We start from the raw sequence: 16,039 nt of genomic DNA, 5'->3' as shown, positions 1-16,039 counted from the left end.
TTCCGGTGGCACGTAGAGGGTGGGTGGGTTGTAACACGATTTGCTAATGAAATTTATTCTACTGTATCGCAGGAAATGTAGCTAGGGCTCTAAGCATGACAAACGAGTTGTTGGAGCTAGTGCCGACGCACGAGCGGGCTTTGGGCAACCGTGCATATTACCAAAAGGAGATTCAAAGCAAGGCGCATCAGTCGAAGAAGAAACGCGGCGAAGATGGTCAAGACGACACTGCGATTCCCGAACAAGTGAGACAATGATGAAACGAAAATGAACTTTTGTTTGATTCAATTATGTTTGAACAGTTTTGACGATAAAACTATGGATTCTGAGTTCCATTGAAACTTTGAGAAATTTGAATTCCGTTATCTTATCATATATTGGTATAAAATTTTGAATTGAATTCTGTTTCTTTTTTACAGTATTGTGTTTTTAAATTTTCAAAGTTGTATGTTTTTCTGTTTTACTTAGGATTGTGCGTTTCCTGGGAAACTGTTAAAGATTGACTAATCTTGTAAAGTTTATTTTCAACCCCTATTTTTGTATAAGTACCGGTCTTGAAATCGGAGAATATAAGATGATTTTCAGTTTTCGAAGTTAACAGAACGGAAGGAAAGAGGGGGAAACATAATTAATTTAGTCCATTATTTTGCGTACGTTGCAGAACTTCACAGTGAACGACGAGAAAGTGAAGCCGTGGGAGGAAATGTCGGAGAGGGAGCGTTACGAGATGCTCTGCCGTGGCGAAGTCTCGATCACGCCGGAAATGGAAAAAAATCTGAAGTGTAGCTACGTTGACCGTGGAATCCCGTTCCTGAAGATCGCGCCGTTGAAAGAGGAAGAAGCATACCTGGACCCGAGGATAGTGATCTATCACAACGTGATTTACGACGAGGAGATCGAGACGATCAAGAGACTAGCGCAGCCCAGGGTAACACGCGCACATTTGATATTGATAGCATATTTTTTTTTAAATTATAAAGTTCCTGTGGAATGAACTTGATGTGAGATGTTTTAATACCATTAATATAATCTTTGAAGAAATGGTAGGAATTTCCTAAGCGCCAAAGGTCCATTTAATAATTGGAGAAAACATGTCACGTTGCAGTTCAAACGTGCCACGGTGCAGAACTACAAAACTGGTGCCTTAGAGATAGCGAACTATAGGATTAGTAAGAGCGCGTGGCTGCAGGAGCAGGAGCACAAACACGTGGAGGCAGTGAGCAGACGCGTGGAGCACATGACGAGCTTGACCGTGGACACCGCTGAAGAGTTGCAAGTGGTTAATTATGGTATCGGCGGCCATTATGAGCCGCACTTCGACTTTGCCAGGGTGTGTAAATGATTCTTTTTGTTACACCCTTTAAATAATAATATTTGTATCCCAAGAACGGTGGAAAAGAACTAAAGGTAATCAAATTTTTGTGTTTAGAAAGAAGAAACGAACGCTTTCAAGAGTCTAGGAACTGGTAATCGTATTGCTACAGTTCTGTATTACGTAAGTACTGCACTTTCCAATTCATTAATATTATCTAACTAAATATGCACTTCTGTTTTAGAAGATTCAAAGAATTTTAGGATTGATGATATTAAATGGTTTCAGATGAGCGACGTGGAACAGGGTGGCGGTACCGTTTTCACTGCCATCAACATTTCCCTGTGGCCCAAAAAAGGCAGCGCTGCGTTTTGGTACAACCTGAAGCCTAACGGGGAAGGAGACTTCAGGACCAGACACGCGGCCTGCCCAGTGTTGACTGGATCCAAATGGGGTGCGCAAAACAATTAAGAATAATTCCAGTTGCTATCAACGTAGATTACTCTATCCTTTGATATTGAATCATTGAATATACCTTTGATTATTTATTTGATTATTGAATATACATTTAAATAATTAACATACCGTTTTATTCCAGTGGCAAACAAATGGTTGCACGAAAGAGGTCAAGAATTCCTGAGGCCCTGTACTCTAGAGAATCAGCCAACAGATGAAACCGATGTCAGGCACTGAATCTACACCGAGACCATGGATCAACACTTTTAGTAGAAATGAACGGAAAGGAGATCAGTCTCCACCTTCTGTTCGAAAAAAGGAAACACCACTATGTTGTAAAATGTATTGAAACGACAAACGAGGACGTTGTTTAACTCTGTCACTGGAACAAGTCCAATACAAATTTAAAACAATGTAATTTATACCGCAACAAGATAACTTTTCTATCGGTTGAACGCGAATAGTAAGAGCAAACATCATCGTCTATCAGTATCTTTTTTTCCTTACCGTGGTCGAGTCGTCAAACTTTTACATAAACCCACGTTTTATTACTTAATCACCCCACAAAGTGATATAAGGCAGACTCTGTAATATTGGTACGAACTTTGCATCTCTGAACGTGAATCATCCTTAGCTCTAGAGTTTTTACAAAAGCACAGCATTTAGGTGTAGCGTGCATTAGGAATTAAAGCAATAAATTGTTGCACGTTTTGGGCCAGTCGATTTGTCTTCACTAGCGGCAGGGCTTCTGTGCTCGCGTTGAACGTGAGGCGAGCGCCGGATCCCTGAACAGTGTGTGATTGAGTTCGGTGCAAGGAGTCGGATGGAAAGAAGCGGAGTCAAGCATTCCTGTGTTCATCATAGAATATTCTAATCGCATCTTCACCGCATCGTTCCTTCTTCTATACGTTTCTCGCCCCCACTTGAACGGGTCCTTTTGTAAATAGTAGTGATGTAATCGAGAGTCGATGATTCCTTGAAGATCTACAGCGTGTTGTATACGAGTCGCTTGTATAAAAGGGAAATAAAAAGAGAAGGAATGACAGGGAGGATTTATCAATGAGAATTGTTGCATCCATGGATGGGGTGTAGAATATATTTTACTGCTAGATTCCAACACCTTAGGAAGCCGATCAAAGCTTACATTGCGAAGGTATCACTCTTTATTCGCTAACTCGGTATGATCACCTTGAGAACTGGACTTGAAGATTGCATAAGAAGTCAATAAATTTATCCTGAACGCGGCGTCCCAAATTAAATACACAATCTTCACTAAAATATGTTCATAAGACACCAATTGTACATGCCATCTACAAATAAGAGCAGTAGAAAGGAGAACTAAGTATAACCCAGGCAGAGAAAATATTAAAAAATTGCTTTGTATAAAATAACAAAATAAAAATATAGTGATCCGGTTTATATTATTGTTAAAGGAACTTAATGCGCAACTTTTGTCTAATTTGAATTCGTATCAAATACGTCATGTGATACAAAGATATTACCTGTAAAATTTGAAATTAGTACAACATCAATGGCGTGTCATCATGTAATCACGTGACCACGCGTCTAACGAACGTTAGAAACGGTTTATCAAATGTTAGATCTATCCTACGCCTGATCCATAGTCACGTCTCTTTACACCGGTGATATTGAACTTAGCAGATAAGACGTTACTCGTGAGCTTCGATGTCCGTTGTCGTTTCGGATAAAAAGAATCTATTGAAACTATCAAGTAGAGGAAAGGAAAAGATATTCAAATATTCGAATAGTACGTACCTTAGATGCCGCTACTGTTATTCTCACCTTCCCCCTCCACCTTGAATCACAGTTCTTCATGCGCGCGAAATTCAAATGTTCTCCTCTTCCATCCTTTGCCGAGTGAAAATTATTACGAAATGTTCACTGCTATTAACCGCGAACATGAAAGGTTAACACCACTTGTTATCTAGTAATACAAGGTCATTCACTAAAAGAACATTTTACCTGTTAATTAAAAAAAAAATGTTCCGCTAAAAATTGTTATGATTATTAATATGATTGGACATCTTCATTGAATAAAGATATTCTATTCATTGATGTGAGTTTCTAATGATCTGGATGTTACAATGATATTGATTCAGTAACACATTTTTTTCTATTCCTTTCTATAACGTATACAGGTAAAAAGTAATTTTCAGTGAATCATCTTATACGAAAGGAACGAACAAATTTTGTACGAACGCGAGCTCAACAATTAAATCCATACGCACTCGAAAGTTTAAGGACTGTTTATTCTCCTTTGTCTAGAAACCTGGAACCTAACAACACGAATGAGCAAAATGTTCACGGTTATGACGGACGAATGTTCAATTTGAAATCAAGTATCGAATAAGAATTACAAGCATTTCGCATCTTATGAACGTTTCAACGCAATCTATTACTTATTTCATATTGCGGAACTAATTAATGATAATTAAGGACTTATCGCTGATAAGTACTTATCAACGTGATATTTTTTCAGAATTTCTGATTTTCTTACCAAACACAAATTTGCACGTTACGCGCTCACGAAACAAGTCAAATATGGATGCTCTTTGAAGGAGGAAACATAGCGGGAGGTATCGAGCCCGCTGATTGGCCTAACAGTTACCAACCACAGATGCGAGCCAATCACATTTATTCTCTTTTGACTTCGTACTCAAGCGCACCCTAGTGTCGAAAACAATTGCGGTTGAAACAGTTCAAATTAGTGCCTCCATTTTCGCCGAAACTTTTTCTCTAATAGTTGAATTAACTATACTAAAAACTATGTAACAGAATAGAGAATACCATTACTGTAATTCGAAGGAATACAAAAAGTTTCAAGTGAGTGATTCGATTCTAACGAAGTTCTCGTTCCGTGTTGTTGGTCTCAGAAGTTGATCCCCAAGGAAAGTACTTATCCAACATTATTTATAATGGCACGATACACTTACATCCTCATAGAGATCGTCGTTGGTAAGCACGTTTCACTTGTAACGCATTGTAAAATAATAAACAGGTATTGGCGCGAAATTCGAACGCAACACGAATGTAAATAGTACGTAGAAATCTATACACAATCATATCGTTTCTTTCGACGTTTATTTCACAATTGAACACTATTGATCTGCGTTCTGGTCAAATGAACTTGATCGCGCATTGTTACGGTTCACTGTTATCGCGCGCAACGATCATTGTTTTCACCGCGCGAGCTGACGCAGCCAACTTCACGGCGATTCGTCCGGCTACGAAACTCACTACGTTTCCTACGTAACGTGTAGCTTTTAAGCTCGTTTGTAATGATCATTAATTCATCCTACTAATAAATTATAAGATACTGCCATGTAATAAACGTTTACAAGTCCCATTAATCACTTCCGTTTCAAATATCCGAGATTCAAATTCCTTATTCTATATACAATGTAGCTATATAAATCAGTTTACAAATTCCTCAATGCTACCTATTTGAATATTTCATGAGTTCTACGAGCAAAACTACAATCTCCACTATTTTCAACATTCCCAGCTCATCTCTAGAACTAATCCCCAATCCCTAATCAACAAGAGCAATTTTGTAGAAACAAATTAATTATATGTAAATATTCGGTAAATTATATTTTCCTCTATTATAAAATCATCTCCAGTCAGCCACAGTTCAAATGATCACTGCAGCTCCACCTCTGTTCCTATCATTGGCTGCCAGAACTCGTCGCGCGAACTTCGATATCTACCGGACGGTCTGCCGCGACACGATCGCGACCCGATTGTCCGTGAAATTGACGGCACTTTGCACGGGAAATGACGAGATAAATGACGCCCTTAATCGCCGGCTCCCTCGTCGTCTATCGGGTAGAACCAGTGAACCGAACGTTGCACAGAAGTGTTCTAATGCATGCATAGATCGCAATTTCCTAACGAAACCAAGTTACCGCGTAGACCACGTAACTGTCTTTCTCGGGAAAGACAAAGAGGGAGAGTGAGAGAGGCAGCGACGAGGTACACCCACGGAATAGTCCTCCGGATCGATCCGTATCCGGTCGTCTTCGTCTTTTCCATTGGCGTCCTCTCGCTCCCTCTCCAGAGCAATCTATATTTTCTTGCCCTCCTACGCGATTTCCCCCTTTATCACGGTCCTCTTGCTTGGTCAGACCAACTTCCCTCCTCGCGTTGCTTCTCTTGATCCTCTTTTACCGCTAGGTTTTCTTCCGAGTTTCGTTACTGCACATCTTTATCCGACTTTTCATCTAGTTAGTCTGCGACTCAGGATTTGCCGATTTCAATCAGCTTCCTCTTTTTAGAACGAAAACCGGGTCACCGGGCAGGACATGTCAGATTGGGAAGGTTCTCGAACGCTTCGGGGTTTCCAACTGCGTAATTTGGAGTTGTATGTACCAGTCGATCGTAGGTAATTCGAGGATTTTCGAGTGGATTCGTGGTTCTATGGAATGGCTGGATACAATTAGCGATGGACAAGATTTTTTTTATGATGCGTATTGCTTTTTATTCTTGTATTATTGTTTATATTATTTTTGTATTATTTGTATTTATATTATTTTTTGTATACGGGATTAAGGTATATTGAATTTTATTCGGAATAATTTTAATAGGCGGAGACAATGATTGCAAAAATAGATTTGATATTCCAGTTGAAATGAAGGGAGTTTCCGTGTTTCGTGTTACGGAATTCGGCAACAAAAGGCTTATTTTTTGCTCGCTCTAGTGAATATTTATATGTTCGAAAGTTGTTCGCGACAAAGTTAATATGAGTTTGTAAAGTATACATTAACATCGAGATAGCTTCGAAGATGTTACACGGTTACAATAAATATTTAATTTTGGACATCTTCCTCGATGCCACGTGTTGGGTCAAAGGGTGAGTCACGTGGTCCCCTGGCGTACTTATAGATTCGCCAAAATAGGTTCGGTTGAAATTGGCAATCCCCTGCAAGCTACTTGCGCTTCCTGAAGACTTAATCTCGAATTTTCTCGATGTAAACATCTAATGTATGATTACATCGGATTTTTAAAATTCTTAACATTGCCAGTACATTATTTTTCTCTTAAATTTAGGTCGAGTTTAGGACTAATTTTTTAATAGCCCTCCGATATCACATCGATACGTACAGAAATGAATGTTAATTCCCAAGCAGAATCCTCTTAAGGCACCCTCATTCTGCTCACATTTAATTCCTTCCCTCCATTGAAAGTTAAATTCGTCCTTGTTTCTCCGCTTCCTTTCTCCACAAATTCCGTCGCGTGGAATATCACCGCAAGACCCTCGAAGCTTAATAACAGAATATTCCACAACTTTTCGACCTTATAATTAGCAATCAGAGTCCCCCGCTGCAGATCCTTTTTTAATAACCGGAGGCAATTAAAGTTGTCCGTCACAGTATCCTCTAATTGCCTAGCCATTCTACGCCAGCAAATACACTTCCGTTACAGTTCCCACGATATTCCTTCGTCCTTACCGTTTTTTGCTCATCCCAGTTTTCAAGGAGCTAAATGCGTTTTCCTGTTTCGTCGTTTTCCCTGGCGCGATTTTCATCGAGCAAACTTTTGTCTTTTCGTCTTCTTGGATCTTCGTTTTCGCATTTTTCCCTTGTCAAAGCAAGCTTCTCGGTTCTGTTTGCGGTGGGATTAAAGTTCCTCCGCGTCCTTCGAGCTCGAGTACGCTTCCCTGTCGAACGCTTTGATCGAAGTACCAACAGCAGCAGTTTTACTTTCCGGGGAAATTTTTTGCGCTTGGTCGCGACAGCATTAATCGTCCTTTAGCTTTCCGCGTCGCTAGAGACCGCGCTCGGAATGCCAACAATAAATCCGCGCGAGAAATGAAGAGATGATTCGATCTCCCGGTGGGCACTTTAATTATTTTTACGGTCGTGTTAAGGACACGACCCGCGTTGCGCAATCCATTACACAATCGACGTTGCGAAACGTTCACCAGTTGCTCCGCAAATCGTCCCTTTAATATCGTTAAACCGAAAGATCTATTTAGCCCGCGAATAATTGCGGATGTTTTAATTGAATCGCGCGGGAGCTTGATTTCATTTGGAAAAACCTAATAGTTCCGATTTGTAAGATTGAATATTCTTAAAAATTCTTTTTACCATTCTTTTCATAAAGATTGTGTTGAAATTTAATATTGAAATGTATGGGGAGAGATATTAATTTACAAGGAGAAATTGGGTCACTCTTGCATTATTCTTGAATCATTTCGTATCGAGGAAGGCGGATTTCGAGCCGGGAATCCTAGGAGATTATCTTTCCTTTGAAAATCATTCAGTGGTGATCGGATTTCGATTGACTGCGGGGACCAACTGTTCCAAGACTCTTCTTTGAACGTGATCAATCCTCTGTCCTGAATAAAATTTTTAATTGAAAGAGACCCGTTCGAGTCCTTATGAACAGAATGAAATCTTTTTCTTAGAAAGATATTTGATTGGATGAACGTTCTAATAAAAAAACGATGTAATCATAGATGAACTAATATTACTCTATACTAAATTTCAGTGTAATTAATTGTTAATTACAGTTTATTCAACACCTAAATTCCTATTCTCGATCAATAATAATTACTAATCGGCAGTTAAGACGTGATTATTTACGCCTGATCAGATTTTATCCTTAAATCTGTCAGTAACATTTCTCCTGGCAGAAAATACCGAAGTCCTGAAAGTGTGTGAATATTTATTGAATACAAAGTAACATTCAACCATAGTGATGCCATCCCGATGGTTTCAAGCGAGTTAGTTAGCCATGCATAGAGTTTGCCGAAGTAAACATGGTCCATGTCGTTGCATCGGGCATAGATGCGCTCCATTGTAGCTTATTAAATTTTTAATCCTACTCTCATGTACCTGTCGCCTATTTTTATAATGCTATTAAAAAAGAGCAAGCAACTTGGGCTTATGAATAATAAATCACAGAAAAATGGGAATAATAACCATCGAATTTCGACATAAAATTGAAGGGAATTATTTAATATTTTTAAATATTATTTGACAAAGTATTTATTATTTAAATATGTGCTTATAAGACTTCTTTAGAGAAAATTAAAAACATAAACAAGTATTGCAATGGTGCGATCGCAAGAATTTACAAAGAACGGAAGCACGTTTCGAAAGGCGTACAAAGGAATTTTTGAAAATTCTTCGAAGAACACTTGAATATCCGATGAGCATCTTGAAGGATATACTTCACGGTGCTCGGAGAGTGTAAGAACATTGCAAAGGATGTTCTGCTGATACTTGAAAAATGCCTCGAATGATATGCGAAGTATGCTTTCAAGTATACTTAAAGAAATTTGCGATACGGATTTTAAAGGGTATTAAAATGACAAGCGATACACGAGGAAGAAACATGGAAAAATATACTGTGTTAAAAGGAAAGGTATTAAAAAACATATCAATGAAAATATTTCAAACGTTGTTCTAACAATTAACACACGTATGTGATTTATATTAGTAAAAATCCCAGGGGTGCGTGCATTTTAGCAAATTTTACACCAGATGCAAGTGTTCTAGATATAAGACGAAAGGAAACAGCCGATGTTTATAAATACCACTCGATCCGGACGATACGATAATTGGACACTCGATCTATTCAATTCCATCGGTGCATGTTGCATCGGTGCATATTGATTCGACCCCCGTGTACTGCAGCCTCTCGCTCACTGAAACCTTGTATATTCCTATATAAAATTATAGTGACGAGCAAAGACAGCTTGTGATCAATAGTGATATAAATGACCCGCCCTCTTTTAATTATGCCCCCGGTACGTTCCGCGGACAAAAGTTCCCGTCCACAATCCGACCGCAACTATTACGTAAACTGTAACACTGACAAATACAACCATTCATTAGAAGCATAATAATAAGACATCTTTATTAAACCGTAGAAAAAAAAAGAAAGCATCACGAACATGAGAAGATGAAAGTATATAAGGGGGTGTAAATGTCAAGGCTCAGCTGCAATTTTACCGTAACTGTTACGCGCTTTTTAGATCCAGTGAAATCTTTTAACTGCAACAAAGATAGAATAATTTAACTGCTTCTATCTACAGAAAAAAATATTTCGAATCCATATTTCTTCGTACCTAAGTAAATAAATATATTAAAAAATTATCGATAATCTATCAATACTTAAACACATAGAACAGAACAAAAAAAGTCCCATTTTTTCTAAATATCATGAACATGTTGTTGTTGTTGCTGTTGTTGTTGTTGTTGTTACTATTCGTCAAGCTCCCAGCTCCCAAAGAATTAAATAATAAATACAATTCAACATACAAACCATCCACTAAAGCCCAAAATTCATTTATATTTATTCAACGTTCCTCACAAGTTTCACTAAAGAACAACGAAAAATGTTCCTCGGCGACCTCAGCTGTTCCGCTGCTGACACGAGCACGTCTCGCCAGGGCTCGCGTTCACTACGGGCAATATGTAACGCTGTTTACCGATGTAACAGCCCTGTGTGTCCCACGCTGAAAATAAATCATAATCGACGTCAATACTGCAATCGTCCGATACCAGCGAAGCCACAGTCCCATTCAAATTCATAAGCGCACGGTGATGCGACCGACGGTTAGGTCAAAGTTGAAATGATCGGAGGGCAGCGGCGACCTGGCCGATCGAAAGGTGACGCGACGCAACGGATCTCTCCCTCGTTATCTGGAGAACGCAGCCCGACACTCGGCGTATTACTGAATCGTGGCCGGTCAACCGAGCAGACACGTTCGCGATAATAGCTCCTAAAGGGCCACGTAGACCGTATCGTTACCGGAGATCGATCTATTCCGCGCTGCAGCGGGCGCGCGCGCGCGAGCCCGAAGATGACCATGCCAAAGGACCAAATTAACACTTAGCGGTCACCTGTACATCAATTGCGTTCCGGCTACCCTTTGCAACCTCTACATGCTGGAAGGAAAATTATCCTGAAATTTCGGCCAACTTTATCGGGCACAGAATCGCGTGCTTTTTAATTAAAAGTTTGGGATTGGTCATTACGAATGCTCGTTGGCTTGATGAAAGGTACCGAAGGTAATGAAACAGAGGATTTCAACGAGATTTGGAATTGGTTTAGCGTTAGTATTGGGACAGTGAGAATTGTAAGAGGAATTCATTTTTATTGGAGGTTTTTTATATGTCTATAGTACGAAGTGGGTTATTGTAAAACTTTGACCCTATATTTGTCGTGTTCGCGAAGGATTCCACGTTTTTTTTAGTATCGCAAAATCAACGATAAAAGTTCTATTCAAAAAATTGTAGGAAAGTATTGGTTAAGGAGTAATAGCAAAAAGTAGAAGAGCAGGGAATATTTTTCATTTGCTTATCATTATATTCGTATAAAATATTTTGAAAAGATTATACAGAAGATATGATTCGTTCATTTTTCTTTCTATTGCTGAGTACTGTGCAAGTTTACATTACTCATTATTCAGTACAATCAAACCCCGAAAATGCTATCAGATATTTTGATTTTAATGGCTAGTGGCCCATGAGCAGAAGGAAACGATCTATCCATTATTCCCGGCGCAGTCTAACAAGGGACTGTGTCAAGCAGGGCGCGCGCCTTCATGGAAAATGTATCGACACGATTTTGTCCGTCACGACACGGGTATTTTTCCCAGATAGAGGTAACGAGGTTGGTTATGTGATTTGACCGATCGTTTCGGATTCCAGATGAATCATTAACAATGATGAATATTTCGCAGGGTGTAATCTCTGAAACGGAGAAGAACATGCTGATTGACGATTCTGTCGGCCGGTGTACAGAAATACATAATCGACTCGAATAAATTAGCTTCGTGAATGATGTACTTAACTCCTTGTCTTATAACAGCGTGCCGTTCAGTTCAAAAACAATTCATTCGAATTCAAAATAAATATATCTTTTATGTAATCAATTATTATATAAATAAATTATTAATGACAAAGTAATTGTATCGATCAGAGTTGAGAAAGAAATCATAGGGCAAGGGGTTAACAGAATACACAGTTCGATGCATTTGTAGCGTGCATAAATCTACCAAAGAATTAATGAACTCCAAATAGTAATAAAATTTCATGCTGTTTCACTTTCGTTCCGTTCACTGAAATCATTTGCAGGAGAAATTAATAAGTTGAGTGAACGTTCCTTTCATCTGCTCTTTGAATATATTTACCTGCATAATCCTGCATATTCTTAGAAAGTTTTGTTCTATTGTAAATTGTAACAATTTGTCGAAATATGTAAGTTTTCGTTATAACGTTGCCGAAAAAAATGTAGATATTTCTGTTTACGAGAGAAAAAGCCATTCACTCGGAAAATGCCATTCTAAAACGCGGATGAGAGAAGGTACTGTTATTACTTATGTAAATCAGCGACGTGCCAACATTATGTTAACCATAAAGTATTCATCTTTTTATATTATTTCTAAATGCTAAATTTTTAACATTGCTAAACTAGTATACCATTCTTAGTCTACAAAATATTAAAAAATCTAAATTCTGTAAAAACATAATTTCTTCCACAAAGTTCTAAAAAATAATTGAAAAAACGCTATTTTCACTATTAACCTGTTAACTGTGGAATTTAGTTTGAAAAACCTCTCATTTTGCGTGCAATAAAACCAAAAAATTAAGTGTGATACTCGTCAAACACAGAACGAATGCACCTAGGGTATATTTTAATAAAAAACCAAAGCAAAGCAAAGAAGAATTATATGTTTATCTTGAAAAATAAAGAATTAGTATCACTTCAAGCTTTAAGATCACGTGTATACTCGTTAAACGCACTTAAGTGGTTAATAATTTATAAATCTCCGAAATCTACAGAACATATTGCACAAACTATAAAACAGTTTCCAACAAATTTGTATCCAATACTAACTGCGACAAGCAACTTCCCAAAACAATTAAACAGAATGATCTTGATAGTTCCTCGTACCTGAGCATTACGACTCACGAGTTGCAACGTCCCCTAACCAAACACCGGATGAACGAGTAAACAAATTGATTACCGATCCATCAATTGGACAGAGGTCCCATTCAACAAAATGGTGAACATAACAGGGTCGTCATCGATCGTACGGCGTACCGGCTCGGCCCGGCTTGCACTGCGGTCGGAGCGACAAGTATCTGTCCCTTGCTAATTGTTATTTTATTCCGTGAACCGTGTCCCGGCCGCGGCCTCACGATCAAGAGAATTTTGTTTTCCCCAATAGAGAATATTGTCCGGCCGCTGGATGATTGGGAACTGGAGCGAGGCATTCGTTTCGCGCTTCAAGGATTTCTCGACAATTTTGGTCGTTTATCTGACGTCGGCCCTGTTGTTTGTGATCCTTTTGTTCGTGAAGACGGTTCACGGGCGACGTGGCCCGGCCACGTGAATAAAACACGATACGAACCACCCTCAACCCTTTCCGGACCTTTCGATTCATTAATTACAGGCAGTCTCATGAAAACTGATCGCGACCGACCTTACAAATTTAACAAACATTTATTGTGTATATAATGGAGTGATACAAAAAAAAGGATTTTCATTTTGTCATAGTAACGACTATAGGAAGATTTATCTGTACAAATTAAAAAGGAATTTATTGTTTATGTATTGAAATGACGCAGGAAAAAATAATATTAATTTTGTCGCAGCAACTATTACAGAAAGACTATTATTATTACTAAATATTTCTGTACAACAATCAGACATGGTAATTTTTAAAAATCATTTTTATAGCAGTGTTAACTTCTTTGCCAAAACGATATTTTCCATACCACTCAAAATACAATTTAATTAGGTACTAAAGTCTCTATTCTTAGCAAAGGACACTAACCCACAAAGAGGACACGCAACTAATTTTGGTGATTTCGTGTTTCCAACGAGAACTACAGCCGCAAAACGATGATCGAAATCTCATTTGGCATTTCCGCCTCATTTCAGCTGGTCTCGCCATTAATCAACTGTAGGTTCACGTAAAATATGCTCGATAATCTCGATCGGACGCAGTGGCTCGCTGAAATCGAGTAACACCGTCAAACACTGTTCCCCAACCCCTTTTTAACCCTCGTGTCTCATTTATTAAAGGCTCCGCCAATCCAATTATACTTTGCAGCACCTCATTAAACTTCGAGGCATCTCTAAGGCGTGCCACAATCAATCACCTTCCGATACAGACGTATTTCGTGGACTGTCATTTACATTCCAATCCCTTAATTTACGCAACCCCTGGTTACGTGTCCTCGAACTTCGCATGTATTCCTTAAACCGTTCAAAAACAGATTCGAGCAACTTCCTCCGCTGCCGGGTCCACCTAAAGATCTATGGAAGGCATAAAATATTCACAAGAGATGGAACCACCCCATTCGAGCCAAAGGGAAGAGAATACATGAGAGATTGAAGATTGAGAATAATCATTCTTCTGACACAGAATATTATTTTCGATATAGATTTTGAAACGTATCAGTTCCTCTTCAATCTTCTTAAATTATTTACTATTGTCTAACTTAACTTCTATTGAATTATAAATTTTCCTAAGTAAATAATACTATAATATAGACCATAGAAAAGTTTAGACTTTTTATAATAATTTGTTAAGCTAAAGAATACTACTATAAGACATTAATAAATTTGTTATATAAAACAATTTATATTAATGCCCTAATCCTTTTACCTAAAGTTATTGCAAGAAATGCTTATATACCAAACACAAAATTAAACAGATCAATATTCACTAATTAAACACCAAATCTTCCCACATTTCTATTCCAATCTATAAAGTCTCTTATCATACCTAAAACGCTGAAACCGTTAAAACAGAAAGTATAGTTCCCCGGTACCCCAGTTTCGCGGCACTCCCCGGTAAACTCGTAAATTTCCATAAACGTTCTCGCCGCGGGTAAATATCAGGTGCCGCCGCCCCGGTAAAACGGTAAGCTCACTCGCCGGCGAGAAATGCGGTGAAAGTATTAACGTAAATCGCGGACAAAGGCGTAGGATGGGTTTTACAGGGCGGTCGTGTTCGATACGTGTATTACGATGAAAAGCGGGGCGGCGTGGCGCGAACGAATGAAAAGACGCCTCCGTTTCCCCGCGCGTGCAGGGGATAACGCGCGCTGAATGCCGCGCTCGTTGAACAAACGACATTAAGTTTCGCCGTACCGTGAATTAGGCCACGGTTCCCCCCCGCGTTCCTGTCCGTGAATGTGTCCCAAGAGATAGGGAAAGTTTGCCGGGCGCTGGTGACAAAGGATCGCGTGCGCCCATTGTCTCGCGGCGTTACAGTCAGCTAATTCAATTCTATTTTTCGCGGCTGTTGTCCGCCATCGCAAACGCTAGCGCGGGAAAACTCGCGCCGCTCGACTAAACGTGCATTCTCTAAGCAATTATTTTTCGAATCCATTGACCATAGTTTGTTAACAGGTTGATTCGGCAATCGGCACTTAAATTACTCGAAGCAATTTTTGTAATGAAATTAAAACTAGAAATTGCCAAGGTTTGTCACAGTGAATGATGTTTTAAATTTCTTGTATGTTGCGGATCTTAGAAAATTTGGTTTGTTTGATGTTGGAAACATTAATTTTTGAATCTGTACAAATGCTGTATTATTCAAATTTGCATGACGTTTCTCTTTTGTTTCTTTTTCTTTTGATTGACTTTAGGAAGTGTTCAGAAAGAAGGAATCTGGAATGAGTCATTTTGACACCTATATAGTGATAGTTCTAATCACTTCATAAAATAAAAAATATTAAAGTTTGATAGAATTATATACAGGCAGGATCAATGAAATTTTTTAACGATAAGGTTTCAAGATATTCAAAACATGGAGCATATTTTTCTGTACTATGTAATATTGTCAACTTATTGGCTGTTTTATTGGCTGATAAATTATCTTTTAGCTGTTTTTTATTCCCTATAAATATTTATTATTTTAACATGAAAGGATTTCCTCCCCATAAACTTTAATCAATGAACCGAAAATATATTATAATTTCGAAAGGAGCATAACATTTCAATTAATGTTTCGCTCGAATTAGTGTTTTGTTGTTTTAATTGTAGGATACTTAATTGCAATTGGAGACTGTTTCTCGTAAATTTACTAGTGAATAGAGAAAATTAATATCGCTCGTGTAAAGTGACGCTTTCACGAATGAACTTGCACAAACTCGGGGCAAGAGCAACTTCTTCGCTGAGTTGCCGGGACACGATTGAAGTCTTGATTGATTTATTTGATGTAACAGTGGCGGCCTAATAAATGATTGACCCAGATTAGGAACTTCATTAAGCTTC

The 16,039-nt window shown here is 38.5% G+C and overlaps 1 protein-coding gene across 6 annotated transcripts in view; it reads left to right on the top strand.

The window, feature by feature from the left end:
- The window catches only part of PH4alphaEFB (prolyl 4-hydroxylase subunit alpha-1), a 346,708-nt gene extending 343,521 nt beyond the window's left edge, over nucleotides 1-3,187 (top strand). For 5 of the 6 annotated variants that reach the window (XM_076367922.1, XM_031985764.2, XM_076367921.1 and 2 more), the window contains 6 exons: nucleotides 73-245; nucleotides 638-928; nucleotides 1,106-1,330; nucleotides 1,430-1,495; nucleotides 1,601-1,766; nucleotides 1,911-3,187. In XM_076367922.1, the coding sequence (XP_076224037.1) occupies nucleotides 73-245; nucleotides 638-928; nucleotides 1,106-1,330; nucleotides 1,430-1,495; nucleotides 1,601-1,766; nucleotides 1,911-2,005 (1,016 nt within the window). In that variant the 3' untranslated portion in view covers nucleotides 2,006-3,187. The remainder of the gene's footprint in view (nucleotides 1-72; nucleotides 246-637; nucleotides 929-1,105; nucleotides 1,331-1,429; nucleotides 1,496-1,600; nucleotides 1,767-1,910) is intronic. The other variant, XM_031985760.2, reaches the window with a different exon arrangement.
- Nucleotides 3,188-16,039: the final 12,852 nt, after the last annotated feature.

This window comes from Nomia melanderi, chromosome 5 (genome assembly GCF_051020985.1).
Source record: "Nomia melanderi isolate GNS246 chromosome 5, iyNomMela1, whole genome shotgun sequence".
NCBI lineage: Eukaryota > Metazoa > Arthropoda > Insecta > Hymenoptera > Halictidae > Nomia > Nomia melanderi.
The sequence above is the reverse complement of the archived record's forward strand: the minus strand, read 5'-3'. Positions and strand labels throughout refer to the sequence as shown.